This window comes from Cydia amplana, chromosome 18 (genome assembly GCF_948474715.1).
Source record: "Cydia amplana chromosome 18, ilCydAmpl1.1, whole genome shotgun sequence".
Classification (NCBI taxonomy): Eukaryota; Metazoa; Arthropoda; class Insecta; order Lepidoptera; family Tortricidae; genus Cydia; species Cydia amplana.
The window spans coordinates 5,305,921-5,333,207 of record NC_086086.1 but is presented as its reverse complement, the minus strand read 5'-3'; the positions used below and the strand labels follow the sequence as shown (position 1 = coordinate 5,333,207).

Sequence of the window (27,287 nt, the reverse complement as noted above, 5' to 3'; positions counted from 1 at the left end):
ATGGATGATTTATGTTAAACCAAGAAACAACTGGTAAATATCTAATGACATTTCGTACGAAAGTTCCGAGAGCATCAATGTGTAATGTGGTAAATGTCCACTTTTAGTGTTTAGCAGTAACGCTTTGGTTTACTGCGACATAAACGCATATTGCTTGTGTCAGCGCAACCTAACGTGTATATATAGGCAGGCATTTAGAGAATAAACGTTCAGAATGTTCTTATACTATCACACATAAGGTGTTTGACTTCTACTCCCATCACTCGCACGAAACCATATACGAGTATATAACAAGTACTATTTTGTTATCTGATGGCGATCCTGCCAGGATACCAACAAGGAACTAACACAATAGGTAAAAATTTTGTAAAGCTTGATTGGCATGAAGTTGATATTGGTAACTATTTATGTTTAATGTGTATGCAAATCTTATTTGATAGAGATAAGATAAGATAGTTTATTCAAGTAGGCATAATTACAATGCGCTTATGAACGTCAAATAAAGCTAGGTAGACCGGCTCCAACCCTACACCTCTGCCCCGAGAAGATTTAAATCCCCCCTCAATTGGAGGAGGGTATCCCATTATGGGACCGGCAACAAACTCGGCGGGACACATCTTTTAATTACATCAAAAATAATTACATCATAGACGATCATCTTACTGCTCTATTTTTAATCAAAAAACCGTCGTAGACCAACCTTGACGTAGCCCTTCGGGCAGGGGCAGTCGCTGGTGTCGCAAGGCTCGCAGGGGGAGCCCCACGCCAGGCCGACGCTGCAGCAGCACTCCTGCCGCAGCAGCGCTCCCGGCGCCGCCGCCTCGCACTGCCCGTCCACCACACGCCGCCAGCACGACCCTCGGCGGTTATCTTTTTTTTTTTATTGACAATTTTACATAAAAGTACATTTTAGTACTTGGAGGATACAACTAAACGGAGTAGCCATTAACAGGCTTTCCCCTCTGTCGAAAATAGGCGGCCAACGGTCATACACAATGTATGGACTGACGTTTATCTGACATGGCTATTTTTACGTTACGCATACATTTGACGTTCCCCTCCCCCGCAAAAATCGGCAGACTGTTTTGTACAGAAAATTACAGACATGGCGTCTCCGTTTGATTATATCCTCCAAGTTTTAGTACCTTAATCTAATGTTTCGCCAAACTGTGAGACTGTTGGCGGTGCGCTCTAGAGTAATCTTAAGCTAAATTAGGTACACTAATTATTAATAGTAACAAGTTAGCATTAGGAACATAAATTTACTTATATGTATGTATCTTAAATCTATCTTGCGGGACAGCATCACACTCAACTAACCAGGCGTAGATCTTATATCGTAGAGATCTGCAAATGTCATTAAGACGATACGGGAGCTGAGATTTAAATATTTTAGGTAAATATAGGTACCCGTCTCGATAACGGAAGCGGCTCCTAAAATTAGTGCGATAAGGACAAGGCGAAAAATCCTGCATAAAAATCTCAAAAAACGAGGTTTCGTACTCGACTGTTTCCTCCTCCAAAATGTAACCACATCGAAATTTTGAGATCTAAAAGGTAATGAAATTATCTTTGTCGGACTGTTTTCCTTTTTAGGCTAATTGATGTCAGTTTTGAATACCATGCTTTTCTTTGCGGCCTAGTAAATTAGGCCGTTTTTGCGAATATTTGAAGTGCTCTAGCGCCTTAAAAAAAACAAAAATATCAAAAGAAGCAAAACAGTCCGACAAAGATATTAATAATAATAATCTGTGTTGAAAAAATCATTGCTCTAGTTTCAAAACCCACGAGGGAAACAGTCAAGTACGTTTGTATGGAGAAATGACCACTCCTGTTGCCTCTTAACTATAATCGAAGAGCGCAGGAGTTCTGCTCTTACTTTCGGCCCGCAGAATAAAAACGGAAGCGATAAACCTATAAAATCCAACCCGCAAAAACGAAGTGGAAAGGATAACTCACCAAGACAATGTCTAGCGCTCGCATCGAGCACAAAACCGGGTTCGCACTTGCACTCGTAACCGCCGTGCGTGTTGATGCAACGTCCGTTTTCGCACGGATTCACTTGCTCTGCGACAAGAGAGAAATCGATCACGCTACTGTTACTAAAAATTCTGAAGGAATATTTTTAGGGCCAAACACGAACATATTAATACAAAAGAAGTCTTTCGTATCCTACAATGAGTTTTTATAGTGGGTCAAACCAAATTGTCACTATACTTCGTTTTTTTTAGCATTAGAAATAAGGTAAACAATCTTGATGTGTCTTTTAATTGAAAAACACATTTTAAAAATAAGTTACGGTAAATATGTAACAATTATGAATCTAATACGATCTTTTATAGTCTTCTGCTTTCATAAGTAATAGTTGTTGATTTTTAAAAAGTGTTTTTCAATTAAAAGACATGTCAAAATCGCTTACCTTCTTTCAAGTTCTTTCTAATGCTAAAAAAGACGAACTATAAATAAGAACAAAAAGAACTATACTCATCCTTTTCTTTTGGGTGCTAGTACTAGTGTAAAATAAACATAGTATGATTCTCTCTGTCTATGTTTGAAATGAGACAGTCCTTTGACAAACTATATAAACACTGCTGGACCTGATCACAGGTCAGACAAAATATTTTCGACTGTAACTATTAAAATTAAAGATCACTAAGATTATCATGAGAAATATGAATTTGAGAGTCCACACCGTCTTCTTGTTGAGCGCGAACGTCTAGGTGGGCACCATGAAAATCAAATAGTTTGTCGATGAATAGCCAAAACCTTGTATTTGATGTTTAAATCAATTTATTATTAACTATGAATGTCCATTCTGATCCAGAAGAAGCCGTGATATAATTTCCAGTCCGATTAGGTTTTAAAGTTCAGTAAAGTTATCGTTTTTAATGCATCCTTGTACCGAAATTTAGTTTCATTAAATAATTTAGTAAATAAAAATAAAAATAAAATGAATAGTGCAATGGGATCGATTTGCGTGCAATGCGTATAATTTAAAAATGGTAGTAGGTATAATCGTCATATTAGCTTAAAACCTTCTCTCATAAGCGTTAGTCACCGTTGATTGTTTAGCGATATTGCAATTCCCCCGGTAGTCCTTCCTACAAAGATGGTGAAAGTATGACTTGTTTTTGGCTAGCATAGGGCACACTATGCACGTAGGGGGCAGCACAGAATCTTCCTGGAACCTCCCTTTACTGGTACCAAATGTTAATGTCAAGTTTAACTTTACGACTGGTACCTACCGCAAAGTCCCAAAGACATATCATGCCTAGCTAATTGATTCGGTCAAATTGTGTTTATTGAAAAACAAATTATAGTCAGCCTTTCATGAATGTAGTATGATACCTTTGGGTATGGTGCTTTACGCACACTAGCGTCCCAACCCCTCCCCCTGACGCAACCCCCCCATTCCAAGCTTCATAACGATTTTTGTTGCCCCACATACCCCACTATGACCGATATTGCAAGAACACTAATCAATACACGTGACTAAACGCTTGAAAAGTTACAATGGCGTTATGCCGATGCTGATGACTTATGTGGGATGCATCGAGACTGTAAACAAGTGTAACCTGTGACTGGGAACATGGGGGGTATGTCCCCGCGGTCATAATCGCTCTCGATGAAATTGATCTCACCCTCGCACTCGTCTATGTCGCGGCAGAGCTGCTCGTCCGGCTCGTACCGCGTGCCGGACGGGCATACGCACGTGAAGCTGCCGGGCGTGTTGCGGCACTGCCCGCCGTTGCACAACTGTAACACGAAATATAATTATAGTTGTCATAAAAAATACCTATAGAAAGAAAGAAAATACATTTTCAAACTAACAGGGTCCGGTCCCAATTTAAAAAGTTTAATAAAACTGTACAAAAAAAGAATATGACATTGGAGAAAATTATAGGTGAATTTAAGGGCGTGGCTGTCAGCTAAACTTACAAACTATCAGTACTGGGGCATCCATAGCACTCAATTTGCACCATATTGTCAAATTTTCAAATGCTTGTCTAATCAAATTTATAACGCTTTTCCAAAACAAATTCATCCACGAATCCTGACATTTGAAATAATATTGCTATCAATACAAATACAAATATTTATTGATAACACCATTATTACATGTCAGAAGAATTAGGTATACATTGTATAACTATAGCTTATGTTGTTACATAATATAATATCATTCATTATCAGAAAAAAAGTCAATTGTCAATAGCAATTTCTTAGATCATTTATGTGCATGGCAACTCAAAATAAATGCCGGATTCTCATTTTGACGCTCCGCCGTAACAGACTGTGCCAACCAAACCAGTTTGTGGTCAAACTAGTCTATGTCTTTGCAGCCATCGCATATGCCTGACCCTGACACCAGATTCATACCGGGGCCACGTCGGTACTCACGGACTGGTGCATGTCGCACTCGTCGATGTGCTAGCAGCCGTCGCTGTCGGATTTGAAGCCGGGGTCGCATATGCCTGACCCTGGGGCCAGGTTCATGCCGGGGCTATGTCGGTACTCACGGACTGGTGCATGTCGCACTCGTCGATGTGCTAGCAGCCGTCGCTGTCGGATTTGAAGCCGGGGTCGCATATGCCTGACCCTGGGGCCAGGTTCATGCCGGGGCTATGTCGGTACTCACGGACTGGTGCATGTCGCACTCGTCGATGTGCTAGCAGCCGTCGCCGTCGTATTTGAATCCGGGGTCGCATATGTCTGACCCTGGGGCCAGGTTCATGCCGGGGCTATGACGGTACTCACGGACTGGTGCATGTCGCACTCGTCGATGTGCTAGCAGCCGTCGCCGTCGGATTTGAAGCCGGGGTCGCATATGCATGACCCTGGGGCCAGGTTCATGCCGGGGCTATGTCGGTACTCACGGACTGGTGCATGTCGCACTCGTCGATGTCCTTGCAACCGTCGCCGTCGGAGTGGAAGCCGGGGTCGCATATGCATGACCCTGGGGCCAGGTTCATGCCGGGGCTATGTCGGTACTCACGGACTGGTGCATGTCGCACTCGTCGATGTCCTTGCAACCGTCGCCGTCGGAGTGGAAGCCGGGGTCGCATATGCACCTGTACCCTGGGGCCAGGTTCATGCCGGGGCTATGACGGTACTCACGGACTGGTGCATGTCGCACTCGTCGATGTGCTAGCAGCTGTCGCCGTCGGATTTGAAGCCGGGGTCGCATATGCATGACCCTGGGGCCAGGTTCATGCCGGGGCCATGTCGGTACTCACGGACTGGTGCATGTCGCACTCGTCGATGTCCTTGCAGCCGTCGCCGTCGGATTTGAAGCCGGGGTCGCATGTCTGTCCCTGGGGCCAGGTTCATGCCGGGGTCATGACGGTACTCACGGACTGGTGCATGTCGCACTCGTCGATGTGCTAGAAGCCGTCGCCGTCGGAGTTGAAGCCGGGGTCGCATATGCCTGACCCTGGGGCCAGGTTCATGCCGGGGCTATGACGGTACTCACGAACTGGTGCATGTCGCACTCGTCGATGTCCTAGCCGCCGTCGCCGTCGGATTTGAAGCCGGAGTCGCATATGTCTGACCCTGGGGCCAGGATTATGTCGGGGCCATGACGGTACTCACGGACTGGTGCATGTCGCACTCGTCGATGTGCTAGCAGCCGTCGCCGTCGGATTTGAAGCCGGGGTCGCATATGTCTGACCCTGGGTCCAGGTTCATGCCGGGGTTATGACGGTACTCACGGACTGGTGCATGTCGCACTCGTCGATGTGCTAGCAGCCGTAGCCGTCGGATTTGAAGCCGGGGTCGCATATGCCTGACCCTGGGGCCAGATTCATGCCGGGGCTATGACGGTACTCACGGACTGGTGCATGTCGCACTCGTCGATGTCCTTGCAACCGTCGCCGTCGGAGTGGAAGCCGGGGTCGCATATGCCTGACCCTGGGGCCAGATTCATGCCGGGGCTATGACGGTACTCACGGACTGGTGCATGTCGCACTCGTCGATGTCCTTGCAACCGTCGCCGTCGGAATGGAAGCCGGGGTCGCATATGCACCTGTACCCTGGGGCCAGGTTCTCGCATGCCCCATGCGCGCAGATGCCGGGGATCATGGTGCACTCGTTTATATCTGAGCCGCCGTTATCCTGAAATGAAGTCACCGAATATTACCAATATTTGTTGGTATTGTAAAAAATATCTGGGAAAACATATAAAAACTCAAAAATGCGCGTTTTCCCAGAGATAAGACCTGGCTAGATCGATTTTTCGCCCCCGATACCCCCCATATAGCAAATTTCATCGAAATCGTTAGAGCCGTTTCCGAGATCCCCGAAATATACATATATGTATAAATATACAAGAATTGATTGTTTAAAGGTATAAGATGTATGTTATACAGAATAAGAACTCCATCTATTCATCAAATAAATTAATAAATCGACATGAAAATAAAAATCGGCCCGTTTATATTTACCTAAGCATAAATATTTTAAAATAATACCTTGCTCGCGCCTTCAGGGCACAGGATCTCGAATTCTCGGGTTCCCTTCTGAGGGCACGCTTTGCAGGACAAACCGCCCCAACCGTGTAAACCTGAAATAACGATCAAAACAGACGATAAAATAACAAATAGGATTAAATTTCTTGACTTTCCTTAAAAAATTATCTAATATTTGGTGAGATGAAGATTATCATTAGAAAAACCCGTACGACACTAATGTAACCAGTGCCGGATTAACCCATAACGATCAAAACAGACGATAAAATAACAAATAGGATTAAATTTCTTGACTTTCCTTAAAAAATTATCTAATATTTGGTGAGATGAAGATTATCATTAGAAAAACCCGTACGACACTAATGTAACCAGTGCCGGATAAACCCATAAGCAAAACAAGCACGTGCTTAGGGCACCACGTCTAGGGGGGCACCAAAAAAGTCGACCTTATGAGGGACGGATCATACGCTCCGGACCTACAGCCTTATGCGGAGCTAGGCCTTCGGCCTCGTCCAGTAAAAATGTACAATTGTCTATCGAATTGCGTTTTTTCTATCGAAAAATTTTCGCGTTCGCTACGCTCGCGTTTTCGATGCTATTTTAAAGGTTAAACCAACTTTGAAAAATATGACATTCGGATGGCGACTCCAGCAGCATTACTGGTGCAAAGTTACTGCTGCAGCACTGTCAATTTCCGTGATAAAATTATGTGACGGATTGAAAATGAACGTCACTCAATTTACCAAGAACATTCAAAATAATCTTGATGACCCTAGGGAGAGGGGGCACCATAGTCTAAAAATGCTTAGGGCACCAAAACATCTTAATCCGGCACCTGAATGTAACAAGCGTAGACTAATAATACTAGTAGTATGTGTAATTCATCATAAAATAAGTAAATAAATAAATTATCGTCCACTAACACCAAAATCACTCACTTGCTTAATCGTTTTCATTGAACTCTATTACGTAAATAATAAGGGTGACGGCTAGCAGCTAAAGCTACCAAACATACGTGAAACATAACAATACAGTCAGCAGCAATAGTTGCTAAGCGGGCGAGGTGTTCAAAATAACCTTGACACGCTCTTATTCTCTCTACAATAAAGTCGCGTCAAGATCATTTTGAACAGCTGGCCCGCTTAGCAACATCTGCTGCTGACTGTACCTTTCGAAGCGCTACAGCAACACTGAGATCTCGTGACCGTTGAGGACCCAGGCCCGCTGCAATGTCCTTCTTCGAACTTCTCGTAACACAGGTCTTTCACTTCATCTGAAAATTAAAACATTTATGTAATGATAAGACACTGTAAAGGCGTTGTGGTAGTTTGCTTGACTATAATCCAGTAACCACAGTTAAGGTTTGAATTCCTCCGAAAACGGTGCCGTCATATTACGGCCGCTATATAGCGTTGACTGACGTCACTAGAACGTTGTCTATGTAAACAAGATGGCGCGGTTTCCTAGACGGCGTTACGTTACGTTGATTGTCAACGTAACGTAAGATGACGGCCGTCATGACGGTGTCGATAGTTTCGTGAACGTTTTATTAGATAGCGGTGACGCCATTTTGAATAAATGACACGAGATTTGAATAAATGATTCCGTACTACGATTATTTTCCTCTTCTGATGATATTTCATCCTCCAAGTAAATTATAGATAATCAAGCAAATCTTGTCAGTAGGAAAAGGCGCGAAATTAAAATTTTCTATGGGACGTTATCCCATCGCGCCTACATTTTTCAAATTTGCCGCTTTGACCTTGGTGGATGACGGTGTGTTATGACGCCGTGGTACTTTCCACATGTCGCCACCGTAAAGACGGCCGTCTTTTGCGGCCGCTATATGACGGCCGTCATATGACGGCATCGTTTTCGGAGGAATCCAAAGCTTTACACAGGGTGACAGTTTAAGTCAATCAAATTGGAACCTATTGATTTAAAGTTGTGATTCCATTAATCAAAAATTATACAATACAATACAAATCCTCTTTATTGCACAACCTCAATAAAACATTTACAGAGAGACACAATGATACATGAAGACATAGTCGGGTGGGGGTAGTATTGTTAGTTCACGAAAAAGACTCGATACAATACAGTATTATATGTACTACACTAATTCTATATCGTTCGAGAGATGATATCCTGTGATTGTAGAGAATCTTACCAATTTATAATTATTATTTAATTTTTTCATCGTGTAATATATATAGTATGTATGTATAATTAATTGTGTACATCCTTTGGCCGAATACTCACCAAGACAAGTCCGGCCATCGTTACTAAGCGTAAAGCCTGGCGTACACTCGCACCGGAACGACCCCGGCGTGTTGTGACACCGCCCGTTCCTACACACACGCTGCTCGGCACACTCGTCCACGTCGACGCACGCGCCCCGGTCCGGTGTGGTCCGGTATCCGGCCTCGCATACGCATTGGAACGAGCCTTCGTTGTTCACGCAGCGTCCGCCCTGGAAATAAGAAATTCAATTCAATTCAATATCTTTCATGTCAAAAACACATGTCAGAATACAATACAAATTAAAAATAAAATTAAAATTAAAAAATACATGACTTACACTAAATTAAAAAGTAATACATATACACAAAATGTCAAAACAGTACCTACCTAATATATAATATATACAAATGTCAATTAAAACCATCCATACCACCACCATAGAATATAAAGGAAATCATTTTACATTACATTTACTATAAAATTCTTTCACCGTGTAGAACGCCTGGTCAATCAAAAAATCAAATAGTTCGTAAGAAGCCGCCTCTTTTATTTCATTTCATTTCATTTTCATTTTTTTTTATTCAGTCACAATTTACATTGTATATGAATATAAATTATAATTAAAATTAAAAATTTAAATTAAAAATAAATAAAAAATAAAAATAAAACTTAAATAATGTCATGCAACTATAACAATTATTTACAAACTTAATAATATTTACAAATTTGGTATGTAGGTGGCTATTTCACGGCTCAGGCTGTTATAAAGTTTAATACCAAGTACCCCCAACGAGTTGGACGATTTTACGAGCCTAACAAAGAGAACGGTTTTCTTACATGTGTCTGCACATTTTATTTTAGCTCTAGGCGAGGGCACGGGATGTAGATGTGCGAAAGTGTACAGTAACATCAATGTGAACTATCATCATTTGAACTTAACTGTAAAATAACTAAGCATGTAATCACACTGCGCTGGGTGACCGCGACTTAACCTGAAGCGGTTGCCGAATCAAAGTAGGAGGTTGTCATTATTTTAATGCGGCGAACGGGCCAGTATGATTGGCTCATAATGTCTCACAGAAGCAGTGCATCATAATTTTTGAAGTGAAAACTTCTTTAGCGGCGCTGTGCACTTTTATTGATGGGGAACAAATGTTAAACTCGTAACAGGTGTCACGTGACCGTAAGACGTAAGACGGACACGTGACCTGATCGAAAAACGGTTACTTCAATGTCATTGAGTTTTTCTTTATTGATTTAAATGCCATCTAGTGAGTTTCGCTCTAACTGGTATTAATATAACTCGAGTGCTAACAGTGATGTGCTTAGGGTTTCAAGTAATGCGACGAAATAACGCTAGATGACGTTAACCTCAATTATACATAGTGCTGCAGACATTGCAATAATAGTGATTGAGTTTTCATTTCTGCCGGCACTCCCTGAGGGCAACCCGTTGTTTTTTTTAACCCAACCATGATCAAAAATCGGCTTCATTTTTGAAATCTGAAGCAGAATGTCCTATAGACGAGGAAAGTACGATTTTCCAACAACCATACCTGGCATAGAGCGCCTTGAATATATGTAATACCTGGCACAGCGCGCCTTGGGCACACTCATCCACATCCCCGCAGTAGCCGGCCGCGGTGAGCTCGAAGCCGGGCTCGCACTGGCACTCGTAGCTGCCCGGCGTGTTGCGACAGCGGCCGCGGCGACACACGCGCGGGTTGTCGCGACACTCGTCCACGTCGCGACACGCGTGCCCGGTCTCTGTGGGCTCGTAGTGATGTAATACCTGGCACAGCGCGCCTTGAGCACACTCGTCCACATCCCCGCAGTAGCCGGCCGCGGTGAGCTCGAAGCCGGGCTCGCACTGGCACTCGTAGCTGCCCGGCGTGTTGCGACAGCGGCCGCGGCGACACACGCGCGGGTTGTCGCGACACTCGTCCACGTCGCGACACGCGTGCCCGGTCTCTGTGGGCTCGAAGTGATGTAATACCTGGCACAGCGCGCCTTGAGCACACTCGTCCACATCCCCGCAGTAGCCGGCCGCGGTGAGCTCGAAGCCGGGCTCGCACTGGCACTCGTAGCTGCCCGGCGTGTTGCGACAGCGGCCGCGGCGACACACGCGCGGGTTGTCGCGACACTCGTCCACGTCGCGACACGCGTGCCCGGTCTCTGTGGGCTCGTAGTGATGTAATACCTGGCACAGCGCGCCTTGAGCACACTCGTCCACATCCCCGCAGTAGCCGGCCGCGGTGAGCTCGAAGCCGGGCTCGCACTGGCACTCGTAGCTGCCCGGCGTGTTGCGACAGCGGCCGCGGCGACACACGCGCGGGTTGTCGCGACACTCGTCCACGTCGCGACACGCGTGCCCGGTCTCTGTGGGCTCGTAGTGATGTAATACCTGGCACAGCGCGCCTTGAGCACACTCGTCCACATCCCCGCAGTAGCCGGCCGCGGTGAGCTCGAAGCCGGGCTCGCACTGGCACTCGTAGCTGCCCGGCGTGTTGCGACAGCGGCCGCGGCGACACACGCGCGGGTTGTCGCGACACTCGTCCACGTCGCGACACGCGTGCCCGGTCTCTGTGGGCTCGTAGTGATGTAATACCTGGCACAGCGCGCCTTGAGCACACTCGTCCACATCCCCGCAGTAGCCGGCCGCGGTGAGCTCGAAGCCGGGCTCGCACTGGCACTCGTAGCTGCCCGGCGTGTTGCGACAGCGGCCGCGGCGACACACGCGCGGGTTGTCGCGACACTCGTCCACGTCGCGACACGCGTGCCCGGTCTCTGTGGGCTCGTAGTGATGTAATACCTGGCACAGCGCGCCTTGAGCACACTCGTCCACATCCCCGCAGTAGCCGGCCGCGGTGAGCTCGAAGCCGGGCTCGCACTGGCACTCGTAGCTGCCCGGCGTGTTGCGACAGCGGCCGCGGCGACACACGCGCGGGTTGTCGCGACACTCGTCCACGTCGCGACACGCGTGCCCGGTCTCTGTGGGCTCGTAGTGATGTAATACCTGGCACAGCGCGCCTTGAGCACACTCGTCCACATCCCCGCAGTAGCCGGCCGCGGTGAGCTCGAAGCCGGGCTCGCACTGGCACTCGTAGCTGCCCGGCGTGTTGCGACAGCGGCCGCGGCGACACACGCGCGGGTTGTCGCGACACTCGTCCACGTCGCGACACGCGTGCCCGGTCTCTGTGGGCTCGTAGTGATGTAATACCTGGCACAGCGCGCCTTGAGCACACTCGTCCACATCCCCGCAGTAGCCGGCCGCAGTGAGCTCGAAGCCGGGCTCGCACTGGCACTCGTAGCTGCCCGGCGTGTTGCGACAGCGGCCGCGGCGACACACGCGCGGGTTGTCGCGACACTCGTCCACGTCGCGACACGCGTGCCCGGTCTCTGTGGGCTCGTAGTGATGTAATACCTGGCACAGCGCGCCTTGAGCACACTCGTCCACATCCCCGCAGTAGCCGGCCGCGGTGAGCTCGAAGCCGGGCTCGCACTGGCACTCGTAGCTGCCCGGCGTGTTGCGACAGCGGCCGCGGCGACACACGCGCGGGTTGTCGCGACACTCGTCCACGTCGCGACACGCGTGCCCGGTCTCTGTGGGCTCGTAGTGATGTAATACCTGGCACAGCGCGCCTTGAGCACACTCGTCCACATCCCCGCAGTAGCCGGCCGCGGTGAGCTCGAAGCCGGGCTCGCACTGGCACTCGTAGCTGCCCGGCGTGTTGCGACAGCGGCCGCGGCGACACACGCGCGGGTTGTCGCGACACTCGTCCACGTCGCGACACGCGTGCCCGGTCTCCGTGGGCTCGTAGCCGGAGTTGCAAGTGCACTCGTAACTGAGATAAAATATTTCAATGTCACGGTCATTATGATGAAAGGTGGACGCACAAATATAGGTACCTATAAGTGTAAGGCCTGAGTGGACGCTCGAAGCGGAGCGTTCGGCGGGGCGTGAAGCGTGGCGTCGGGCTAACAAATGATTTGAGCAGCGTGCACTAAGGCCGCTCCTATACGTTTGCATTGGTTTAACATGCACGCCGCAGGCCCCGCCCCGCTGCACGCCCAACTCGAGCGTCCACAAAGGCCTTACACTAACACATTTTTATGGTTTTACAAAAAATATTTTGTCTAATATTTTTCAGTATTTATTTATGCAAGATATTATGACACAATCTATAACACGCTTGGTAAAGGTATTACGGATGGCGTTATCCAAGTAATCAAATAAGCATCACATTTCAACACGGTCACACGATTGTAAGAGACATACACTGCAGACACAGTTTACAGCGCTTGTGTGACTAGATATCGACCCAAATGGCTATCCCAATAAACAACGCTTTTCACAAACCCAATAGGAAAAAGTGGAGAACTGCCATTAGAAAAATAATGGAGACACTAACTAGCAGGGAGACGTATAAAATCATGATACAGTATTTGTTATAAGTATTTAGTACAAAAGTACAAATTAAACCTAAATAGCAAATATTTCTACAAATAATTTCGCTTACCTCCCATCGACTAAGACACATTCTCCGTTGGTGCACATACGCCCGTGCGTCATGTCGCATTCGTTTTTATCGCTGCATCTCAATCCGCCCTCAACTGGATCAAAACCAGGTGGACATCTGAAACATAAAGAAAATAAACAATGTATTTATAAACTCCCTTATGATACTGAGGGGGAGCTATCCGTTGGACTGATATTATGAGTTACTTATTATCTAGTAAATTATGTTTGTACAGTCACGCTCCGTGATTGTTACGCCATTTAGGCTTCCAGCTAAATTGAACATTCCATAGCGTAAGTATGGTACAACCAATTTAGCTAGGACCCTAAATGGCGTAACAATCCCGTGTGGTGACTGTATCTAGTCTTTTTTTAGATTCATGTATCATATTTACCGGCACTCGAATCCACCAGGTTTGTTGATACAGTTCCCCCCGCGGCAGTAGTCGAGCGCGCACTCGTCGATATCGATACAGATCGGGTTTCCGTCCCTCTCTGACAGTTCGGCTCCGTCGTCGCAAATACATTGGTATCTGAAAGTTGTATTTTATTCATAATATATGTATGTATGTATGTACTTATTGCACATGGAAATAAAAACACGAGAAACATAGTTACAGAGTAAATTAAATACAACAAAGGCGAACTTATCCCTGTATGGGATATTTTCCAGTTAACCTTTGAGGAAACGAATAAAACAAAACAGAAGTAACGATGAATGACAAACAAAAACAATAGTGTACAATCACGAAAACTAAAATGAAATTCAAGTTTTGAATACACATTGCTACAAATAATACCTATATATAAACATAAATAGAAATACTTAAATAAATAAAAATAAAGCGTACATACATAAATATAAACTAAATAAAATAAATAAATAAATAAATACTCAATATATATCATAAATAAATAGATATGAGCTCGAACCAGAAAAGTAAAGGAAACTAAAGAACTACTAATCGAGGAAAACCGAATTACTTATGTATCGGAAATATATATCAGAAACTATAACTATTATATGTTAACATTATATGTTAGCATAAAGTTTTGTCATCATTTCATCGACACCGGCGCCAACATACATATGACTAGTGATATTAGGAATGCCTAAAATCTTAATCGATTCAGTGGTTCATTAATACGGGTGCTAAATAGTAAAATTGGAACAATACCTACCCCAAGTTTGCTGCGATAGAACGGCGTGGCTGCGCATTGGTCTGCGCTTAGGTCGTATAGTATTAGGGTCGGTTGCACCAAACTGTTTGTCATCGTTAAGGAGTTCGCTAAATTTTATTGTATGGAAAGTTTCATAGTAAACCGCCGCGGCGCGCCGGCTAATGTTGATCAGTCTGTCATGTGCGGACGGTGCAACTGGCACTTAGTGGTTATAAGAATAAGAATAAGAAACCATTTATTGCAACACAAAAAGCATACAGGTTACAAAACATAAGGATTGAAAAAATAAGAATAATTGTGCGGCAAAAGGAACGGGCTCAGCATACGCTGCGTCAGTCATTTCATTACAAATTGCCTGCGCAGCGCTGATTTTCAGTCCGTCCCCTTCACTGAACCACATTGACATTTATGCGGGTTAAAAAAAAATCTAAACAAAAAACAACTACAAAGATCTCTAGTTAAAGTAGGTAATAATAGTTTAAGTCTTGTTATTGGATAAGTCTTATCGTTATGATGGTTGATCAGTGATAAGTCAGTTATTATTAAAGCTTTACCCCTTGTCCTTATCCTGGCACCGACCGAGCCCGCAGATGCCGCTCCGCAGCATGCACTCGTTGATCTTGGCGATGAAGTGCGGCTCATCGTCGTCAGTACCACTGCCGCTTTCCGTTCCGTTACGGCCCCAACCAGGTGGCAGAGCACCACCGCCGCAAAGATGCGTCCAATCAACTGTGCAAAAACAAATTCATGATAAATCCAGTTACCACGCCTATGTTACGCCCACTTGACGGTATGGAGTTATGTTCTGGGGAAACTTCACAAAAGAGCAAGAGGATTTAGAGCATTAAACTAATATCCAAGAGCGGTATCTCGTTCAACCTATGGAGTCATGACCATACGTCGTTATCGCGGGAGCAACAACGATTTGACAGTACTGAAAGATTATGACAAATAAACAATAACAGAAGTGACACTCCTATCGAGAAACGTTTATGTTGTAGCCGCAGCAACAGTCTCTGTTAGAAAGAGACACCGCTAGCCGGTCGGAGCGTACACCCGTGTCTTACGTAACTGTCAGTGTAATTTAAACCTTAATCCATTGACATAAGTCATCAAATGATTACTTACTAGACCCTCTCAATGGACACGGCTGGCACAGGTCCCCGCATGCCCATTTCGTAGCCGCAGCAACAGTCTCTGTTAGAAAGAGACCGCTAGCCGGTCGGAGCATACGCCCGTGTCTTACTTAACTGTCAGTGTAATTTAAACCTTAATGCCATTGACATAAGTCATCAAATGATTACTTACTAGACCCTCTCAATGGACACGGCTGGCACAGGTCCCCCCACGCCCTGCCCATGTTGTAGCCGCAGCAACAGTCTCTGTTAGAAAGAGACACCGCTAGCCGGTCGGAGCATTCGCCCGTGTCACTCATGTACGCGAAACAACTGCCAACGCGACCATCTGTGGAAATAAACAGTGGATTAAAGGTACCAATTTAACGAAAATATTTAATATTGATTTCATGTGCTACAGATACATTAAATATTGCTTTATGGTATAGTTTGTAGCTTTCTAATAGAGCCCGATGGCTAATCCTATTGTCTATTGTTAAGTAAAACCGCTCGTGCCAGTCGTGCCACGTGCCACAACCACCTGCATAAAAAATCGCTCGTTCACTTTACCCAGGTAATTGAATTACAACTCCTATGGAAATTGCAATAAGATTCAAAATGAACTAATGAATAAATATTTTGTTACGATGTGTGCGGTCAGACTTCGGTTACTGAGTGCCGGCGAGTCGAACGCTACAGAACCAGTCTAAAATGTGTCATCGAGATGCGTAACAAAGGCGCGTTATCGGAGAGCGCACCTACACTGGTTTTTTGAGCGTTGGACTAGCCCGCGCTAGGTGCCAAATAGAATAATTAAGACCCTTTTTTGCAGGTAAGTAGCACGTGCGGTTTTACTGAACAATAGACAATAGGATAAGCCTTCGGGCTCTACTAGAAAGCTACAAACTATACCTTCCATAGAGTCTGTTCGGAAAGAGAAGAGTCATGGAATGTATTAGGCCCCATACATTCCACGACTTCTCTTTCCGCACAGACTACACGTGAAGTGGAGATCTATGGATGTTTTTTTTTCCGCGTTAAGTCTGAGGTGTTTTAATAAAAGTTGAGAAGTCTTACCTATACAAAACTTTTTATCTGGACTAGGTATGAAGTGCGGGTTACATAAACAGTAGTAGTCGCCTTCTGTATTTACACATTTTCCGTTCTGAAACAATAAATCGAAACGTGTGATATGATTAACTTATTAAAAATTATGTGTGTATTAATGATGACACTGTTAAATATATTTAACAGCGTCATCGTCATCACACTGTGGTGCATTCGCAAAAACGCGTCACAAATTCCGATTTGTGAAGCGTTTTTGCAGAAGTCACTACGCGCTTTACTTACAAAAATATTCTGTGGTCACTTCACTGTATCCTATCTATTCTATACCACAGGTCATAAGCGTGCACGCGACTAAGTACATAGTCAAGATCTTATACTGCAGTCACACAGTTATAGAGTTATAGTACAGTGAGTATATTGTGTGGTGTCCGCGAGTCGCTAGTATGTTACACCTAGTATGTACAGTAACCAGCAGAAGTTGATAAGCGGGCGAGGTGTTCAAAATTACCTCTTGACATGCTCTTATTATCTTAACAATAAAGTCGCGTCAAGATCATTTTGAACACCTGGCCCGCTTAGCAACTTCTGCTGCTGACTGTATGTAAGTCACACGTGTTTACAAATTACCGGGCAGATGTCAGGGTCCTCGCACTCGTCGATGTCCTCGCAATTGTTGGTGAGTTTGTGTCTCCGTTGCCCCGGGGGGCACTCGCAAGAAAAGGATCCTATTGAGTTGCCTCGAGTACCTACTGTCTCGTGTTCAACATACCGGGCAGATGTCAGGGTCCTCGCACTCGTCGATGTCCTCGCAGTTGTTGGTGAGTTTGTGTCTCCGTTGCCCCGGGGGCACTCGCAAGAGAAGGATCCTATTGAGTTGCCTCGAGTACCTACTGTCTCGTGTTCAACATACCGGGCAGATGTCAGGGTCCTCGCACTCGTCGATGTCCTCGCAGTTGTTGGTGAGTTTGTGTCTCCGTTGCCCCGGGGGGCACTCGCAAGAAAAGGATCCTATTGAGTTGCCTCGAGTACCTACTGTCTCGTGTTCAACATACCGGGCAGATGTCAGGGTCCTCGCACTCGTCGATGTCCTCGCAGTTGTTGGTGAGTTTGTGTCTCCATTGCCCCGGGGGCACTCGCAAGAAAAGGATCCTATTGAGTTGCCTCGAGTACCTACTGTCTCGTGTTCAACATACCGGGCAGATGTCAGGGTCCTCGCACTCGTCGATGTCCTCGCAGTTGTTGGTGAGTTTGTGTCTCCGTTGCCCCGGGGGGTACTCGCAAGAAAAGGATCCTATTGAGTTGCCTCGAGTACCTACTGTCTCGTGTTCAACATACCGGGCAGATGTCGGGGTCCTCGCACTCGTCGATGTCCTCGCAGTTGTTGGTGAGTTTGTGTCTCCGTTGCCCCGGGGGGCACTCGCAAGAAAAGGATCCTATTGAGTTGCCTCGAAAACCTACTGTCTCGTGTTCAACATACCGGGCAGATGTCGGGGTCCTCGCACTCGTCGATGTCCTCGCAGTTGTTGGTGAGTTTGTGTCTCCGTTGCCCCGGGGGGCACTCGCAAGAAAAGGATCCTATTGAGTTGCCTCGAAAACCTACTGTCTCGTGTTCAACATACCGGGCAGATGTCGGGGTCCTCGCACTCGTCGATGTCCTCGCAGTTGTTGGTGAGTTTGTGTCTCCGTTGCCCCGGGGGGCACTCGCAAGAAAAGGATCCTATTGAGTTGCCTCGAAAACCTACTGTCTCGTGTTCAACATACCGGGCAGATGTCGGGGTCCTCGCACTCGTCGATGTCCTCGCAGTTGTTGGTGAGTTTGTGTCTCCGTTGCCCCGGGGGGCACTCGCAAGAAAAGGATCCTATTGAGTTGACGCAGCGACCGCCTTCGCAGAGCCCCGGCACGGCTGCACATTCGTCTATATCCTGAAAGATAATAAATCAATATCAGTATGACTCAATTTAAGAATCCCTTAGGGTCTAGAAAACTGTGTCTACGCAATAAGAGCGAAAAATACGTCAACGCGTCGGCACACGTGTCGGCCGTTGCGTGCCGAGCCGAACGACGAATTTTTCGCTCTACTTGCGCAGATATAAAGCTTTCCTTTCGGCTTTTGCCGATTCCGGTTGATATATCTGGGACCCTTACCATTACTACGACAAATTTCTTTCTATCTTCAAGATAAAGGATTTGTTGTTTGAGAGTCGGAACACGTTGAGTTTTCATTCCAAGCGCTACATCAAGTATAGCGCTCCTAATATTGTATGCGTGGGCACTGTCGAGTAAAATTTAATGTGGTCGGAGTATATCCACATAGTAACTAACTAACAAAAGTAATACCCCTACCTCATACTCTTGGTAGTCAGGTTTCTCAGATGTCCCGTGGGACAGTCCCCGCAATGTTCGCAAGGATGTCCCCATGACATGCCGATAGTGGCACAATACTTTAACTATATGGTTGGATCAATTATTTCTTGTTGTTATTCTGTCCGGTCAGCCAAGAGACAATAGTAGCCTAGTTTGTTATAAGACATTGTACACCACCTTCTGACATGCTTGGTAGACGACCCTCTATGGAAAGGGTTTATAAGTATCACAAAAAAGCGTGTTTGGTGAATTTACGTTACGGTTGAATTTAAATGCCTAAAAATCAGGTTTAAAGTGACCCAGGAGAACGTAACCATGGCAACGAGTAACAAGAAAAAGTTGATTCGCCCATATACTACTTCTAATAGCCCCATGCAATGCATAAGCGTTTTTCTTAATATCTAAAGTGTCCCTACCTGACACTCCTTAGTGGCCAGGTTCCTTAGATGTCCCGTGGGACAGTCCAGGTCCCCGCAGCGCTCGCAAGGATGTCCCAATGCCACGCCGACAGTGGCACAATACTACTTACTATTAACTATAGATGGTCAAGCAAATCTTGTCAGTAGAAAAAGGCGCGAAATTCAAATTTTCTATGGGACGATATCCCTTCGCGCCTACATTTATCAAATTTGCCGCCTTTTTCTACTACAAGATCTACTTGACCATCTTTATATACTACTTCTAACAGCCCCATACATTAAGCGTTTTTAGGGTTCCGTAGCCAAATGGCAAAAAACGGAACCCTTATAGATTCGTCATGTCTGTCTGTCTGTCCGTCTGTCCGTCTGTCCGTCTGTCTGTCCGTCCGTATGTCACAGCCACTTTTCTCCGAAACTATAAGAACTATATTGTTGAAACTTGGTAAGTAGATGTATTCTGTGAACCGCATTAAGATTTTCACACAAAAATAGAAAAAAACAATAAATTTTTGGGGTTCCCCATACTTCGAACTGAAACTCAAAATTTTTTTTTTCATCAAACCCATACGTGTGGGGTATCTATGGATAGGTCTTCAAAAATGATATTGAGGTTTCTAATATCATTTTTTTCTAAACTGGATAGTTTGCGCGAGAGACACTTCCAAAGTGGTAAAATGTGTCCCCCCCCCTGTAACTTCTAAAATAAGAGAATGATAAAACTAAAAAAAATATATGATGTACATTACCATGTAAACTTCCACCGAAAATTGGTTTGAACGAGATCTAGTAAGTAGTTTTTTTTTATACGTCATAAATCGCCTAAATACGGAACCCTTCATGGGCGAGTCCGACTCGCACTTGGCCGCTTTTTTCTTAATATCTAAAGTGTCCGTACCTGACACTCCTTAGTGGCCAGGTTCCTCAGATGTCCCGTGGGACAGTCCAGGTCCCCGCAGCGCTCGCAAGGGTGTCCCCACGCCACGCCGACAGTGGCACAGCAGAGCTGTTTGGTACACACTACTCCTTCTAACGCCCCCGTGCATAGGGCGTTCCGCGTTTCTGTGTAGCAGGGGCCTGAAATAAAATACAACAGATTATTTTCATGTATTTAAGTCTAGGAATTCTGGTTTGAAAATTGGATGAATTTCTTTGAAAATCTAAATCTAGTGAATGCCATTTCATGTACCATAACTACGGAGGTACTGTAGCAACGTGTGTGTATTTCGGTATAATATAATGGCCACTTAAATCACATACATAGGTGATCACATGAGTAAAACTTTACACGCACACGCAATACACATATGTAAATAAATTTGTTTAATTTCGACTAAGGGTAATATAATTAAAAGTAGTACACTTCAGAGTTGTTTACTGTCTAAACTATGAACTAACCTGTCCTCCTGTCTATTTCGCACCTGGTCCCGGACAGGCCGTGGAAGCAGACGCATCTGTCCGGCGCTATGCACCGCCCGCCGTGCAGGCAGGGCTCTCGACAGATTGCTGGAAATATAAAGAAAATTTGCTATACTGTTCCTGTATTAAGTACCCCGTAAGGAGACTATTGTTACATACTAATGTTTTGTTTTTTTTTTTAATTGTGAATTTCATAATTTAAAAATTATTTAATCTTAATACCATTCCAATTAGCTGACCAAGGGCGGGTTTAAATTCAGCAAGCTGTACCCGCACCTTTTTCATTACTTACACAATTTGTTGCACAATGTTTAGATAAATACTTACCTACTTACTTCATATACCTAAGATGGACTAATTACCTACCTAACCCTTATATTATACCTAAGAACTGATGTAAAAAGTAATGAAATAAATGCATTTGTATTGTATTATTGTATTGTATTGTAAAATTAGATTAAATAACCATTAAATTCTAAATAAATGAATCAAGTGAGTTTACGAAGGAGTTACCTAACACAGTCGCGTAAATTCACGGAATTATATGTTTAGCGTGATATCCAGACCCGAGCACCGCCCGAGCATCAGTCCGTCTAACCATATCCATAAATGTACAGCCTCAGTGGCGAATATACAGTGGCAGCTTCGGTGGGGTGTGCACAGGCTGTCGTCGAGTTTCCAAATAATTTAAACCGCATGCATATCAAATATCAAATATCAACATTTATTCAGCAAATAGGCCACAAGGCCACTTTTACACGTCAATATGGAATTTACATACAGCAAAAAAAAAACACATCAATAATTATAAAATACAACTAAGCCGTAAATATCAAATCAAACTAACATAGAGATGTATAAAGCCTCTAAATGTCGAATTACAAAAAAACGCAATAACAATAGTATTGAAAAAAAAAACACAAAGATACAAAAACTATAATCTAAAATTATTTAGAGATGTAAATGTCTCTAAGTGTCATCATAACTAAAAGATTACAATATATAGTAGTTAATCAAATTATCCTTAGAGATGTATAGGGTCTCCAAGAGTCAAAATCCTGTATACCTAATTAAAACATTGATTAAATTAAAGAAAATGATAGTAAAAATAAAATAGCATACGAGAACCGAATGAGGTGTGTCCATGTAATTATACTCAAAAATAAAGTTACTATCAAAAATAAAGTTACATATATTACAGACATAGGAATCCGTGGGGCAAATTTTCTTGACAGGTAGGGACTTCCTATTTTCCTATATCGATAAACTCAATTATCGATGCTCGTTCTATATACTAGTGATCGCCCCCAACATTGTGTGTTTTTTGTAACTATTGTTTTGAAGACAAGCATGAAATTCACACATAGCATATTTTAATCACTAGGTTATATAATGGTAGGGCGTAAAACTTATTGCACTATGAAATAAATCTTTCATGAAATAAATCATCTATCTATCTATCTAAATAGTCAATATTATCTCAACCTCTTTATTGATTGATTATCAATCAAAGCGAATTGAGTTATTATTTTATTTGATTTTTACACTTTTAATAAAAACATATTTTTACAAGCAAACCATTGAGTGATCACTAGTATATAGAACGAGCATCGATAATTGAGTTTATCGATATAGGAAGTCCCTACCTGTCAAGAAAATTTGCCCCACGGATTACTATGTCTGCACATATATTATATTGCATATGTTGAACATGCACGCTGGTCGCCCCGCTCGAACCACAGTTTGTCAACCTGATGTCAGACGATCACTCACGTTCAGTGCAGAACTCTCCGCTCCAGCCGGGCGCGCACGCGCACGTCCCGTTGGTGCACGTGCCGCCGTTCATGCATATCCGTCGGCACCCGCCCCGCGTCCGCACTGAAGACAAAAACTTGTACTAATGTAACGTCCCATCATCATGGTATACATATAATTTCATTGAACATTTTATGGACAAGCGCTGGTGGCCTAGCGGTAAGAGCGTGCGACTTGCAATCCGGAGGTCGCGGGTTCGAACCCCGGCTCGTACCAATGAGTTTTTCGGAATTTATGTACGAAATATCATTTGATATTTACCAGTCGCTTTTCGGTGAAGGAAAACATTCGTGAGGAAACCGGACTAATCCCGATACGGGCCTAGTTTACCCTCTGGGTTGGAAGGTCAGATGGCAGTCGCTTTCGTAAAAGCTAGTGCCCACGCCAATTACTGGGATTAGTTGCCAAGCGGACCCCAGGCTCCCATGAGCCGTGGCAAAATGCCGGGACAGCGCGAGGAAGATGATGATTTTATGGACATAAAATGCATAAGAATGCTTGCAATAAAAAAGAACAGCATTCATCACTTATCATCAATAAATTATGTCTAAATACAGATACAACAAAGAGGTGTTTACCGGGATAAGGGTAAGCGCCGCCCTGTAGGCAAGATGGCGCCTCCACGCCGGTGGGGCAGCGGCACATGTTGGGTGCTATGCAGGCCCCTGGCGACCCGCAGTCCGGTCGACATAGCGCTGAAGACAGAAACAGTAAATAGTTACCTCATTCCGCAACGTTCGCCGTCCCTCCGCGAAGGGGTTTTTAAATACCCCTAATATTCCCGCCAAGAACTCAGATAATTTAACCCTCCTTAAATACCATTAAGCAATTTAGGCAGTGAATTGAAAGGGATAAAAGTATCTTATGTCTCTTTCCAGCTTGTCATTTACCTGTGCAAGTACCTAATTTTATGCAAATTTGCTCAGGTTAAAACATACATTCAAATATTTGAATGTCAAATATTTGAATGTATGTTGTAATGTTTGGAATTGGATATCCAAACACTTTGTTTCACATATATAATTATTGGGATGAGACTACAGTAGGTGTAACTTTCTAGAGTAACCGGTAAGTATAGCATAGACGTGTAATTGGGATAGTACTTACGGACTACACATAATAAGGAGTTTGGTCTCGACGTCCACCCAGGACAGCAATGCGTGCTGTTGCGACTGCGGCAAACGTGAGGCCTGGAAAAGAAAAAAAAAATATGTAGATAAATATTTAAGTAGGCAGTTTACTCATTAACATTCTCATTACATCAAACATCGTTGATTGCGTTTTATCGGAATTACTTTTCCACGGTTAGTATTCCGAAATATGAGCACGACACGATATAAGTTCATCTATTTACAAAGACGTCTGGAGCACGTGTCGTCTAACTTTACATACAAGATCAAATAACGAATTCTGATTATCTTGACACAATGACTCAATCCAAATTGCGAGTAATGTAGGTGTACGTAATTTGTTAGCACTATATCAGAATTACAGAGATGTACAAAATGGTTTTAAAAAAGCATTTAAATACAAAATGCAAAATACTTTTCAGATTTACTATTTCAAATGCAAAATACCAAATAGTTTTGCGTTTTGTATTTCAAATGCTAAATGCAAAATAGGTATTTTCAAAATGCTTTTTCAAAATAAAATACCTTTTGACCAAATCTCAGATATTTTTGTTTATTTTAGGTATTTATCATGAGAATAGCCATAGAATAGATAATGTTTGTCATTTTCGTTTCACATTGACACTAGTCAGACATAATAGCCGGTTTAGACTCTCGTGGCTCGCAAGCTCGTCGAGCTAATATAATTTAAACACTAACGGCACGGCATAAGGTTTATAACCGAATGACAAGCCGAATGCGAGTGTGTCGAGGCGAGCCACGAGACGCGCGGGGAGCCGAGCCGCGAGTCTAAACGGCTACATAGAGAAATAAGTAAGACAAGAGTGCTCACTCCATACATCAGTTCAGACTATTAATTTCAGTGTCTACATCTAGCATCGAGTAGCGGAACTATCAGTACTGCTACTTGACAATAGATGTCGCACCGACTGGAAAGTCTTATCTCAACAGCATAAGACTTTCCGGTCGGTGCTACATCTATTGTCAAGTAGCAGTACTGATAGTTCCGCTACTCGATACTAGATAGTCTTTTTGGTACTAAAACTGATGTATGGAGTGAGCACTCTATGTATTTTTTTTTCTCTATGACGGCTATAAGGCGCGCACTCTGACCAAAGAAAAAAACCGGCCAAGTGCGAGTCGGACTCGCGCACGGAGGGTTCCGCACCATCAACAAAAAATAGAGCAAAACAAGCAAAAAAACGGTCACCCATCCAAGTACTGACCCCGCCCGACGTTGCTTAACTTCGGTCAAAAATCACGTTTGTTGTATGGGAGCCCCACTTAAATCTTTATTTTATTCTGTTTTTTGTATTTGTTGTTATAGCGGCAACAGAAATACATCATCTGTGAAAATTTCAACTGTCTAGCTATCATGGTTCGTGAGATACAGCCTGGTGACAGACGGACGGACGGACGGACGGACGGACGGACGGACGGACGGACGGACGGACAGCGGAGTCTTAGTAATAGGGTCCCGTTTTTACCATTTGGGTACGGAACCCTAAAAAAGGGCGCGCATGGCTAGCAGACGCCTCTATCGGTCAAATTCGGCAATACAAGCGTTATTCGTTCATTTCATTTTGTTTGACTGGTAATGTTGGCTAAACTTAATCACAAAGTATTTTGCATTTTGAAATGAATATTAAAAATGCAAAATACATCTCGAAAAGTATTTCAAATAAAATACAAAATGGTTTTTACTAAAAGGCATTTAAATGCAAAATACAAAATAGGTATTTTGCATTTTGTATTTGCATTTTAAATACAAGTATTTCAAATAAATCGCATCTCTGCAGAATTAACTTAAAAATATAGAGCTGTATTTATCAAATTAACACAGATTTTTTATCACCTGACTAATATAAATAGTATTATAAATCATCACACAATAGCTGTCATAGTTTGACCAATACAACAATTACGCCTTACTGGCCAAAGCTTTACAAGCATGATTTATGAGTAAAGCAACCTTGTGGACCTAATTGTCCCCTGTGGTGTACAGTCAGCAGCAGAAGAAACTAAGCAGGTGAGATCAAAATACACACGCTCTTATGTACCTGACAATAAAGTTGTGTTTAGTTCACTTTGAACAACTCGCGCGCTTAGCAAATTCTGCTAACTGTGTGAGGCATGAGATGGATTCGACACGGCTCTTAGTAATAATAGGCTAATTCAAAGGTTAGTAGGCTGATATGAAGACCTTGTGTCGAAATCCTGAGTCTTATCAAATTCAGTGCAGTAAGTAGGGTACATGCATAGTTTTCGACGCTAGGTAGGAACAAACACTCGAACGAATAGACATGCAAAAATAATGACGTAGGATTCGATTAAGCTTTTTCTAAAACACGGTACGGGCCATACAATTTGTGGCGCTTAGATTGTTAACCGTAAAATTTTGATCGAATCCTTGTTTGTGCATGTGTAGTTAGGTTCTAGTCGAATTTATCCATCTTATTATTTTCGCACTACCAACACTGTCAATTAAACAAGAAGGGGAAGACCACGGCACGGCTTCGCGGTGTCTATTTTACAGTTTACATTGTTTAATAGTTAGTACAATCAGCAGCAGAAGTTGCTAAGCGGGCCAGGTGTTCAAAATGATCTTGACGCGACTTTATTGTTAAGAGAATAAGAGCTTGTCAAGGTAATTTTGAACACCTCGCCCGCTTAGCAACTTCTGCTGCTGCCTGTACATAGTAATAGAAGTGACAGTAGACCCCGTTTTATAAAGCTCCGCAGTTAGGTACCACTTACACACTCGTGCGATTGGTCGATTGGTGCGATTGCTTTGGCCAATACGTGTCAAGCCAAGAACAAGAGACCTTTTGACCAGTGTTACCGTAATGTAAAATTCTAAACTAATAAAAACAGATTCATTACAAGTACAATATACCTTATACTAGTACTTATCAAACCAAACTGTTAGGTACAGCCAATCCGTCAAAAACAAATCCGTCAAAATAAGGCGGTTTAAAAGCTCAAAAATGTCCTTTAACTACGTTCCCACTTCCTAGTGCGATGTTCGCGTCCGTTCAACAATGTATCAGAGTATCGTCCGTCCATTCAGAAATATCAACAATGAGTGTAATCCAACTCTCGGATTGACGGCCGAAATGTAGTAAAGTGATATGCGTGGGCGCATGCGTGGGTGAATTTCACGCTCGCGACTACCGGGCTTATCCTGGAGCGGCATAAGAACTTTAGCAATCTGATCTTCGTTTTATAATGATTTGAAATTACTCGTAGTATGTCTCCCTTGTGTCAGTAAGTACGAGTGAGATACTCTGTGAGTATGATTGTAAAAATCAATACCGAATCAGGATTAGGTTTATTATAACTCGAATGCCGCTCTAGCAATGCCAGTGACACGCATTGCTGACCGTTTGTGAATTTTGTATATACTTTATGTATTTATTCTAATTTCTTAATAAGCAAATAAATCCCGGCTTTATTCGACCACTTTAAATGAGATCTTTGATTACAGATACATAATTGTCGAGATTGATGCCTTAGTCTCCAGTGGACCCCACCTGCAGCTGCATAC

The 27,287-nt window shown here is 43.9% G+C and overlaps 1 protein-coding gene across 1 annotated transcript in view; it reads right to left on the bottom strand.

Moving 5' to 3' along the window:
* The window catches only part of LOC134656576 (fibrillin-2-like), a 91,430-nt gene that overhangs the window by 46,087 nt on the left and 18,056 nt on the right, over positions 1-27,287 (bottom strand). The window contains exons 3-21 of the mRNA XM_063512134.1: positions 23,718-23,800; positions 23,189-23,305; positions 22,569-22,673; positions 20,775-20,882; positions 20,275-20,453; positions 18,357-18,518; positions 16,605-16,692; positions 15,721-15,876; positions 14,967-15,141; positions 13,626-13,763; positions 13,232-13,348; positions 12,340-12,556; positions 8,730-8,940; positions 7,636-7,740; positions 6,471-6,562; positions 5,950-6,114; positions 3,576-3,756; positions 1,960-2,067; positions 701-870 (exon numbers count right to left, since the gene is read on the bottom strand). Of these exons, the coding sequence (XP_063368204.1) occupies positions 701-870; positions 1,960-2,067; positions 3,576-3,756; positions 5,950-6,114; positions 6,471-6,562; positions 7,636-7,740; positions 8,730-8,940; positions 12,340-12,556; positions 13,232-13,348; positions 13,626-13,763; positions 14,967-15,141; positions 15,721-15,876; positions 16,605-16,692; positions 18,357-18,518; positions 20,275-20,453; positions 20,775-20,882; positions 22,569-22,673; positions 23,189-23,305; positions 23,718-23,800 (2,677 nt within the window). The remainder of the gene's footprint in view (positions 1-700; positions 871-1,959; positions 2,068-3,575; positions 3,757-5,949; positions 6,115-6,470; positions 6,563-7,635; positions 7,741-8,729; positions 8,941-12,339; positions 12,557-13,231; positions 13,349-13,625; positions 13,764-14,966; positions 15,142-15,720; positions 15,877-16,604; positions 16,693-18,356; positions 18,519-20,274; positions 20,454-20,774; positions 20,883-22,568; positions 22,674-23,188; positions 23,306-23,717; positions 23,801-27,287) is intronic.